The sequence below is a fragment of the Sceloporus undulatus genome, chromosome 6, assembly GCF_019175285.1.
Source record: "Sceloporus undulatus isolate JIND9_A2432 ecotype Alabama chromosome 6, SceUnd_v1.1, whole genome shotgun sequence".
NCBI lineage: Eukaryota > Metazoa > Chordata > Lepidosauria > Squamata > Phrynosomatidae > Sceloporus > Sceloporus undulatus.
The window spans coordinates 64,315,134-64,326,246 of record NC_056527.1 but is presented as its reverse complement, the minus strand read 5'-3'; the positions used below and the strand labels follow the sequence as shown (position 1 = coordinate 64,326,246).

The 11,113-nt window shown below is 38.8% G+C and overlaps 1 protein-coding gene across 1 annotated transcript in view; it reads right to left on the bottom strand.

The window, feature by feature from the left end:
• Positions 1–4,191: 4,191 nt before the first annotated feature.
• Positions 4,192–11,113, bottom strand: part of POU6F2 (POU class 6 homeobox 2) — a 418,399-nt gene continuing 411,477 nt past the window's right edge. The window contains exon 10 of the mRNA XM_042471002.1: positions 4,192–6,520. Within this exon, the coding sequence (XP_042326936.1) occupies positions 6,016–6,520 (505 nt within the window). The 3' untranslated portion in view covers positions 4,192–6,015. The remainder of the gene's footprint in view (positions 6,521–11,113) is intronic.

The following is an 11,113-nucleotide window of genomic DNA, read 5'->3' as shown; positions in this document are numbered from 1 at the left end:
CATACCTCCAAAGAGACCCAAAGCAGCTTTATTTTGGCAGTCTGTAACAGGCCATAGTTTGTGAAGCTGGCTTTTTTCACCTACCATAGGGCCTGTACAGACAGTCCAAAATAAAGCTGCTTCGGGTCACTTTGGAGGTATGCTGTTTAAATGACACACACATATTAAGAGGCCAGAAGCTGTGCCAAAGCTGTGCTCCAGTCCTTAGGACTAGAGTGTGACTTTGGCATGGCTTCCGAATTCTTAGAACACCTGCATCATTTAAACAGCCTACCTCCTAAGTGACCCGAAGCAGCTTTATTTTGGCCTGCCTGTAGGGGCCCAATGTTAAATTTAAACACAATTTAGTGTTGGAGGAAAACTTTGAACTGTGGTTCATATAAAACAAAAGGAGACGTTTCCAATCTACTTCTGACCATGCCAGATAATCAGAAGGAAGAGTGAGTGTGCAAGCTGAGAGGGAAGCCACACTCATCCCCATAATGCTCAAGTATGATTTAGCATTACTTGTGAAAGTAGCAGCCATTGTGGAGTACAAGAGGTGATGGGTGCATTGTTGGGGTTGGTTTGGGGTTTTTTTTGGTCACAATTTGGTAGAGATCTATTTTTTCCCCATCTAGAAATATAAATGGTGTTTTTTTTTGTGCGTTTTTTTTTCGGGCTATGTGGCCATGTTCTAGAAGAGTTTTTTCCTGACATTTTGCCAGCATCTGTGGCTGGTATCTTCAGAGAATTTCTCTGAAGACTCCAGCCACAGATGCTGGTGAAACGTCAGGAATAAGCTCTTCTAGAACATGGCCACATAGTCCGAAAAACCCACAAAAAACTATGGATGCTGGCCATGAAAGCCTTCGACTTCACATAAATGGTGATGTTTCCTGTTACTGGAGTATATGTAATTTTGATCAAAAGGATGGCTCATGGAAATCATAGGCTTTTCAGGAACACTCCCTTGCTGCAGTTCCTCATGCCCTCCAGAAAACTGGCTTCAAATGCAGCATGATGGGCTGTATGGAAAAGAAAATTGGCAGAATCCCAATATGTGTGTGGAAATATGTGCATGGAAATGTGTGTGGAAATGTTGAAAAATGGAAATTAGAAATATTCAACAGAATCCTATATGACCTGTTACATTACATGCATTTACATATACCTAGCTATGCAGCAGAGGTGCTGAGAAACCCCTTTACTGAATGGTGAAGATGCATAACAGGATTCCAGCAAGAGTGCCTGATGTGCGTTGGTGCCAATTTGCATCAGGCCAAATGCAATACACATCAGGATCCATGCACATAGGTCCCATTGTCCATTGGGCACCAGTGAGCATTGGGGACTTTGCTGGTTCTGCTATGTAATAACATAACAGCAACCCTCTCCTGGATATGGATGTTACACAAGTGCACAATTCTAACTCCCGCATATGTAAGTCGACTTACGTAGCCCTAAGCCCCCAACAGGAGTCCGGCCATGGTTTGGAATGGGATAAGGAATCTCCCTTTACCTGCAGCCTTTATTATAGACATGTATAAGAATTTGGTCAGGCATTCTTTTATGCCCCCTAGCAAAAAATAAATGATTGTTTTTAAAAAAGGATACAACACCTTTCCTTATATAAACCAGTTACAAAACAATGCATAATTAGAAAACTTTTGTTGTTGTTGAAATAAGGAATATTCTGGCATATAAATGATTTCAAGAATGTAGCAAACAGCTATGGAAATCACATTAGTTGCATGCTGGCAGTTTATTTCACTTCACATTAACACTCACCTAAGTTACACCATTTCAATGTGAAGTTCAGAAGGAAAATTCTTTTCATCTACCTACAGTTCTGATAGCTGTGTTTTAGATTCCTTCTTATGGTCTTTGGTTCTTGCTCCTTCCTGGGATTTTGTTTTCTCTTTTGTTTTTGCTCCATTGCAGGTTTTATAACTGTTTAATGGAGAATCTGACATGTAGGTTTGTAAATGGCAATAGGGTTTGCTTTCAGGAATGATGTTTAGGCTTTAGTGTTGTTTGGGAATTGGAAATATGTGTCTTAGAAGACTGAATGTTAAAATAAAAATAGTTCTGGACCATTATATTATTGGTTTGTGGATAATCCCCATGCCATTTCAAGATTTTAATAAATTGGAAGTTTGTTATATAATCAACAACAAAAAAATGCACATTTATAGCTTGGTGCAGAAATTTAGGAAGTTTTTTGTATTTTTTTTTAAAACTGCAGTTAAAATTGTAGCTATTTATTAATAATACAGGTCGAATCTCTCTTATCTGGAATTCTGAAATCCAAAATACAGTGGTCCTTTGGCATCCACTGGGAATTGGTTCCAGATTCTCTATGGATGACAAACCTCATAGATGCTCAAGTCCCATTAAATAAAATGGGTAGTAAAAAGGTGTCCCCTATATAAAATGGCAAAATCAAGGTTTGCTTTTTGGAATTTATAACGTTTGGGAATATTTCCAAACTGCGGATGCTTGAATTCATGGATAAAAAAAAATCTGTGGATATGGAGGGCTGACTGTTCTTCAAAATCCAATATTGTCCACATGGGTGACTGAGATAGTGACACCTTTGCTTACTGATGATTCATTGTACACAAAACTTTGTTTCATGCACAAAATTATTAAAAATGTTATATATAAAATTACCTCCATGCTATGTTTATAAGATGTATATGAAACATAAATGAATTTCATGTCTAGACTTGAGTCCCATCTCCAAAATATTATATATATGCAAATATTCCAAAATCTGAAAAAAATAAATAAATCCAAAATCCAAGGTAGTTCTGGTACCAAATATTGTGAATAAGTGAGACTCAACCTGCATCTATTTATCAGATGAATGCAGACTGAGTCAGAGCTATATCCGCACAGTTAGGCATCCATACTCACATCTATAACTGCTATATATTTTCCCCAACCATGCAACACTCCTTGTCTTTCATTACTTGAAGTGACCACTAGATCTATGGCCTGGGAAAAAATGGAGTTTGACATGCAAACAGCAGAAGACATGGTTCTTTTGAATATACAGAATCAGAAAGCCATGTTCTTTTATAGTCCTGTGTGATCTGGAAATGTCATATTGCTTGCCAACTGCAGTATGTATGTTACTAGGTAATGTTTTGGCACATTTTATTCATTTCTTTGCCCAAAGAGTTCTACAAAGTATCTCAGGAGGGTCAGGATTCAGTATCTCAGGATTCCTAGGTATCTCAAGAGGCTAAGTCTCAGCCTACAACTTCCTAGCTGAACTGCCATCCTTAACACTGTATTAACAGCAGGAATTGCCATAACAATGATTTTGTTATGAAAAATGGGGAAAAAAATCTAAAACATGGTTACCTACCATTGTTGAACTACTATTTCTTGCCCCTGACTTTTATAAAGTCTGAAATTAAAGTTTGTATTCACTGCTGCTGTAATTTCTTTTGTTTTATGCTTTTGTGTTGTCCATATGTTCTGTTTCATTATTGATGAGTATGGACGCATAGTTTTCATAAAGGCTCTATAGCCAACTACTTCCATTTTGAAGGACAGAAGTCTTCATTAAGAATCTTAGAACCACTCCTATTTTTTAAATGTTGGTTCCCATGGAATTTTTTTTAAAAAGAGGATGAATTAACATGATTAACTTTTTCTACCTTATAGCAGAATTCCCTGGGGAACTCAGTTGCATAAAAGAGACCAGCAACTGTTTCACTACCAAGCACATTCCTGGCCAAAATTTTAAACTTGACAGTAGTGTGCTAGTTGGAGATTGCACATCAGCAATCGCTCATAATGTTAAAATCTCAGACAAAATCCATGTGAAAATGTTGTTGGGCAAGCTCAACTGGAACGAAGGCCTGTTACAGACTGCCAGAATAAAGCTGCTTCAGGTCTCTTTGGAGGTATGCTGTTTAAATGATGCATGCATCCTAAGAGTCCAGAAGCTGCACCAAAGCTGCACTCCAGGGCTTAGGAATGGAGTGTGGCTTTGGCGCGGCCTCCAGACTCTTAGGACCCGTGCATCATTTAAATAGCATACCTCCAAAGAGACCTGAAGCAGCTTTATTTTGGCAGTCTGTAACAGGCCTAAGGATGGATTGTGCCCCCAGAGGAAATTTTAAATTAATAGTAATAAATAAAATTTGAGGAATAGATTCAAAGTGGAGCTATCCTTTGCATTTGGTCTGCTTCCAAATGGTAACTCAACTAACTACTTTTACCTCTAGTGAATCAGGAAAGAACCTGTGTGAGAGATGGAACCTTTAAGGCCACAAATTCTGTGGATGATGTAATGCTCAGTCACAATAGTCTTGGTGAACAACCTAGAGATTTACACTGGAATCAGATGGAAAAGTATTATTCTATGGAATTTCAGATTCAAATGTACTTTGATAAGCATGGAACAAGCTTTAAAACTAATTTTGTAATGAATACAACATGGGCCCTGAATTTTCAGGAAATGTTTGGCTAAAGCTAATAATCTCTCAGTTTTGGCTCTCTTCTACAGTATATAAAGAGTCAGTAACTCCCTTTGCATACCTTTTGATTCCATGGCCATACTGTCTTGCGTGACAGCTGAGCTGTCTGCTGGTGATCACCGTTTCTTCATCAGGGTTCCAAAATTTGGTAAATATGTTAGTCACAAATTTTTAAGCCAATTATGACATCCATGCAATCCAACCTGTGCCTATCCACGCTCCTGAAAATAACAATTGCCAGCTGGGATGGGAGTGGGTAATAAACAGATAACATAAGTATATGATAAAGAGTGAAGGCAATAACAACAACAGAAGGGCTAGAGATGCAGTAACTTGGAATGTCCTCATCACTTCTGTCCATTTCCACCAACATGCTTTCCATTAGAATCCCAAGGAATTTCTTTGGCTATCAGACTTTGGAGAGAAATTGCTTCATATAGACAGAACCATAAAACACTGATGCTGTATATTGGACCAAGTGTGCAGTTTATATTTATATTACAAAACCAGCTTGGGTGACCTCTCCCAATTCGTGGCCAAAAGACAGGGAAAGTTGTGTGCTGTCTATGAGAAGTAAAAGTTCATGTTTCTTAATATGTCCTTCTGGTGTGATTCTTATAGACTCACCATTGAAACCAGTTCAGTTTTCTTTTAAAGAAAATAAATGACATTGTGGTTGAGAGGGCAGACAAAATAAAGGGTCACCCGAGCTGCAAATAAATAAAATGAAAAACAGTGAATAAAATAAACACCAAAATCCATAGTTTGGAGAGAGAGTCATTTTGGCACACGAACATCTGGAGATCATTAAACTGTCTAATATGACAAACAAAAGGGTTGAGCACTGCAGCTCAAGCCAAGTAGTTAGTTTACTCACATGCAGGGCATGTGAGAGAGGATACTGGGGGAAAAGACAGTCCTGTATTATTAGTAGTATTATTTTCTCTTTGCAAAGTACAAATGTAAAAATTCATAACACAATGTATTACTCACAAAAGAGTAGACTAACAATCTAGTTTGCAACGCCAAGTTTCTGACTTTGGTTAATAGTTTTCATAGTGAAGAAGCACTTGATACCTGAAAGGCTACAATCACTCCTCCAGGTGGCAGGCTTGTACTCTCAATCTCTCTCTCTCTCTCTCTCTTTTAAAAACAGTTAAAGGTTTTTGTTGTTGTTGTTGTGGTGGTTGGATTCTTTTCCCATAAAACATGTTCACATTTTCATAATATACAGGGAAAAAAGTAAGCGGTTATTTGGTTTACTTTTAAGTCCATAAAAAAAAGAGACTGGTTTATTTCGGAACTAGTTCTACCACACACACACATACACACTAAGTGCTGTGTTTTATTATTTTTTTGTATTTTTTTTTCTGCTTGTTTTTATCTAGGAAACTGCACAGACATTTATAAATTGTTCTGTCCATCGTGCCGCTTTCTCAGTCTTTTTACTTACAAGGGTGGTGAAAGAGCATCTTTACAGAGTTCAAATGTTTGAAAATTGTGTTCGTTTGTGTGTTCTTTCCTTAAAGTTATCCACTTAGGAGTTTTCTTCCAGAGAGTCTGTTAAGGGCTCCATTGGGACTGCCGTTGCAGGCTCATGCTGTTTTAGGCGTTTAATTGTGTTCTTCAGCGCTTGCCTCTTATTGCAGAACCAGACTCTAACTACTTCCCGGTCATAGTTCAGTTTCTCTGCAATTTCTGTCATTTCCTGCCCAGAGGGATGTGTGTTCTTCTCAAAGTGGGCATTCAAGATTTCAAGAGCTTGCGGCGTGAACGAGGTACGCCTCTTGCGCTTTTTGGACGGTTCGCTTCCAATAAATTCAGTAAGGTTCTGCATACCTGCTCGATGGCGGGCCTCAGCCTCAGCCATCCACCGTTCAAGCACCGGCTTGATCTTCTGGGCACTTTTAGGGGTGATGTCCAGCTTTTCAAACCTGGCAGGATACAAAAGGCCAGGGTTCAGTTTGGCTGTCAGACTGCTAGCTATAGTGTTCTCTTGGGCTTCCTGTGGTAGGAAAAAGTGGCTTCTCAGGATGGTGTGTCTGAGGGGAAAATTGAGAAAGAAGAGTCTTACACTGATGCTCTGCCAGGGTGGGACGTCCTGCCTGCCTGACTAATTGACTGGCAGAGGTTATTTACAATGGATTATGAAAACTCAGATCTACAGAGATAGTTACACACACACATGCACACACATACACACACACAGATAAGCTTATCGCATGGGGCAACAGGAACACAAATGGCACGGGACAAAAGGGGGGTGATGAGAATGAAATGGGGATAGGATGCATTTTACCGCATGGGAGAATGCTGCCGCCACCACCAAAAGTGCCCATTCCATTCCAAATGCCGACTTTCCCCCAGAGGCCTACTTTCATGAACTGTTCAGACCCGTGCGATAAGTTTAAGTATCTCAGTGGCAAAAAATTGTCAGAATGCTCCTTGACAGTACTGATTGCTCCAGTCCAGAAATCCATTCTGCATGGATCTCTGATGCACACAAGGCTCTCTCATTTCATTTCAGTGGGCAGGATGGATCATTTGCCTTAAGAAATATGGAGACAGATTGACCTGCTCCACTGAAATGGATAGAGCTCCAATTGGAATAGTTCTCCGTGTGCGTTGGAGTTTTTAATCCTGGAATTGACTACTGCTATTAAAGGCACATATTTCAAATTTCCCAGTTTCTCTCCCCCCCCCCAAATTCTACATACAGTGATCCGGCTTACCATGCAAGTTAACACCAGGAAATGACATCAATGGCATTTGTGCTGTTTTGATTTTTACTGGGATTGAGTCCTCTTTTCATAGCGCATTGCCCAAACACTGCTGTTTTAATTTCATAAAATGGCTGTTAGCCTCTGAATTTCAGGTTTCGTTTTCCTTTTCATTTGTAACCAATTTTCCCTGTATGCAAGTGAACACAATGTCCCTTCCCCAGGTAGGAAAAAATTCCCAAAGCTGTGGCAGTCTTCACTTCAAACAGCTGGACACATTGTAATTACCTTGAATACCCACACAAGTAGTTGTGCTAAGAGAAACTCATGCCTTCCAGATGAAACCCAGTATAACAGTGCACTAATATACTGTGGCCTCAAGCTGGGTTTATTGTGGTTTGTCTGCACACTGTGCCGAATGATATCATTTCCTGTAAATGAGGTCTTCTGTGTATCATTTTGCCATCAAAAACCCTTTTCTAGACCAGATTTTACAGATCTTGTACAATATCTTGCGGAAAAATTCTATACTGAGGACATTATTCTCTTTAAAACCAACTCCACTTCAACAGTTGCATTGCCCATTGACTTAACAAATGGCTCCTTTTGTAGGGTCCAATATGACACATTCTTCCTGATATGTTTTTTTCAAAATGCAATGCTATTAAATAGCTTGGGGAAGCTATTGAGTTCATGCTGAAGGGCCATTGTTTTTGGAAAGGTCTGTTCCATTTTTAATGCACGTGCTTACAATGGGCAGCTATTTCCCTTAAATGGCAATTAACTAGAGTTGGATGCACAAACTACTTCAGTCTCTTGCAATAAAATCTTATTAGAGACCATCACAGATTTTTTTTTATAAGTGATCTTTAGATTGGTTAGTACTGTATGTCAGTTTATTGGAAGAATTCAAAACCAGGTTAGCCTTTGAACAGGGCACTATTCTTCACTGTATGTCAGTTTATTGTAAGAATTCAAAACCAGGTTAGCCTTTGAGCAGGGCACTATTCTTCAACTTAGCGGACTTCACAAGACTGTTGTGAAGATAAAATGAAATAGTCCTAGCCAAACCGCCCTGAGCTCCATGGGAAAATGATGGATACAAATATTCTGATTAAATTGTGGATTGCAGAATAAGTCACAAAGAGCTCTGGAGGCTTGTAGGAGAGAACTATATTCACAGTGAGATTCCTCTATTGCCTCCTTATCAGTAGCCTTTGTAATCAGTTTCAGAAGTGGTCAGATTCTCCAGCAATTCAGGACTTTCATGAGAATTTCAGAGAAAATTCTTATCACTCACATGGTTTCCCTACATACATATGCACAGAAGCATTGAACCTCAAATGAAGTTTTGGATTTACACTGTCAGCTACCATTACTGGGAAAAATCCTGTTTGTTTTGGTCAGTCCATAAAAGGAGTCTGCTACACTGTGAGTATATCTGTGTTGGTTGCTTTGAATAGAAAACAAACTGATTCTATGCTGTGAGAACAGATTCTGAGATCACTAAGCTACAGCTGACCTTAACATTTTTCACTTTTGGCCAAATATTGTACTGTCATTCCCATGTCCCTATTGAACTGTGGTACGCATGGACCTGACAACCCCATGATTATCCATCCTACTTAAGCAATGGAGGGATGATAGTTTTTTGTGGGTTTTTCGGGCCATGTGCCCATGTTCTAGCAGAGTTTATTTCTGATGTTTTGCCAGCATCTGTGGCTGGCATCTTCAGAGAATATATGAATTCTCTGAAGAGGCCAGCCACAGATGCTGACGAAATGTCAGGAATAAACTCTGCTAGAACATGGCCACATAGCCCGAAAAAACCACAGAAAACTATGGGTGTCGGCTATGAAAGCCTTCGACTTCACAATGGATGGATGATCTTCTACCTCTGTGCTCCTTGAAATGGTTAAAACAATTGCTCTCTGCCATGCTCCCAGACCCATAACATCTACCCATACCTTATAAGCCTACCGGACCTTTGCATAACTCATCATAATACATCCTTTGCATGACCCATCTTCCATGTCACCATTTCCCTTGATTTCTAAGCAACAGGATCCCATGTACATTAATTAATTAAGAAGCCAAGCCCTTCCTCCAGTCGATCTGCCTTGGTCCAGGCCTCGGAGGTGGAGAACTGCTGGACCTGATCCCATTCCCCACCACCACTCCCTTCTCCTTTTGTGTCGTGTCTTCTTAGATTGTAAGCCTGAGGGCAGGGAACTGCCTAACTAAAAGATTGTATGTACAGTGCTGTGTAAATTTACAGCGCTTTATAAATAAAGGTTAATAATAATAATAATAATAATACTCTAAGGTGGCAGAATGGGGTGGGAAATCCATTTTCTCTCATCCTATTGCAAAACTGCTGAACCCCATGAAGGGCTAGCTAAGCTGCATTCTCTCATTGCTTAATGAGGAAGTAAATCCTGTCACTATCATCTTGCCTTGTTCCAAATGCAGGGAGTCAACAAATATAGGTTGAATATTCCTTATCCAGAATTCATCTGAAATACTCCAAACTCCAAAATTGTCCACAGGGGTGGCTGAGATAGCAACACCTTTGCTTTCTGATAGTTCAGAGTACTTTTGTTTCATGCACAAAAGTATTTAAAATATTATGTATAAAAATCCCTTCAGGATATCTGTATAAAGTGTATATAAAATATAAGTAAATTTCATTTTTAGATTTGGGTCCTCTCTCCAAATATCTCATTATGTATGTGCAAATATACATACAAAAAACAGAAAAATTCTGAAATCCCAAACAAGTATTTCAGATGAGGGAGACTCAACCTGTACACCTATAGCAAATACACTATTTTTGTCCCATATTGCTTAACTGATCCAAATTTTGTGACATGGTGAAGTATTATGCAAATTGACTCATTTATTAATATCTATCTTTATAATATCATAGCTGCATTTTTCATGCAATATCATGTGACTGACTGTATCTTTTTTCAACGTGGAATTGATTTGAGCCATATTATCTGTTCATGTATTTATATGTAATTGATGAAATTGAGCATCATAAAAATCCTTGAGGGATTTGCTGTGGACTTCAGAAGGATATGGGTAGCAATTTACATCAGTGACATCTGCCCATTAAACAAAACAAAATCCCATGAAAAGATTAAACCAAACCACTAATTCTAACTGTATTTATTTATAGCATTGTGTTTCGGTGGAGTGCAAAAATATCACATACTAACGGTTTTTGGTCTTTTGTGTTACGGTTTTTTTAAAAAAAATAAACTGCCTGGTTGTTTAGGATCATTTTACCAATTGGTAACTAAAATGAAACAAAATTAGAGTTAAACTGTGCCTCTGTTGTGGGGGGATCATATCCATAACATTTGTGTGACTTGTTAGCGTTTGGCCTTTTGTAGGCAATGTTTGCTGTAAGGATATACAAGTCTTGCAACACATTTCACAGCAGTGGTATCCTTGTATAGACTGAATAAAGGTTATTTTCTACAGGGAGGTATCTTATAAGAAAAAACAGTAGGGGAGGCCATAGAAGTGAGAGGATCCTATGGAGCTTTTTGTATTTAACAACAATCAATGGGTTTTATGGAAAATCATTGAGCAAAATGTGAGCGGCAAGCTCACTACCCCATACTGATGTTATTTATAACCTTAGTCTTAAACTGCAGGAAAAGTACACTTCCGTTCTATGGGGAATACATTAAAAGTATAAAGAGCAGATAAAAAGACAGAGCATTTCATGGATCACCAAGAACAAAATCCACTTAAATGAGCTTAGAGTTGGTTTTCTGGCTTTTGCTGATGGAGGAGGACTACAAGGCATTGCCCAAGAGGAAAAAGCTGTTACCTAAGTGTGTTTGTTACCTCATGCATAAACATGGGATTAGTGTAACACACATACATGAAGACATAGGG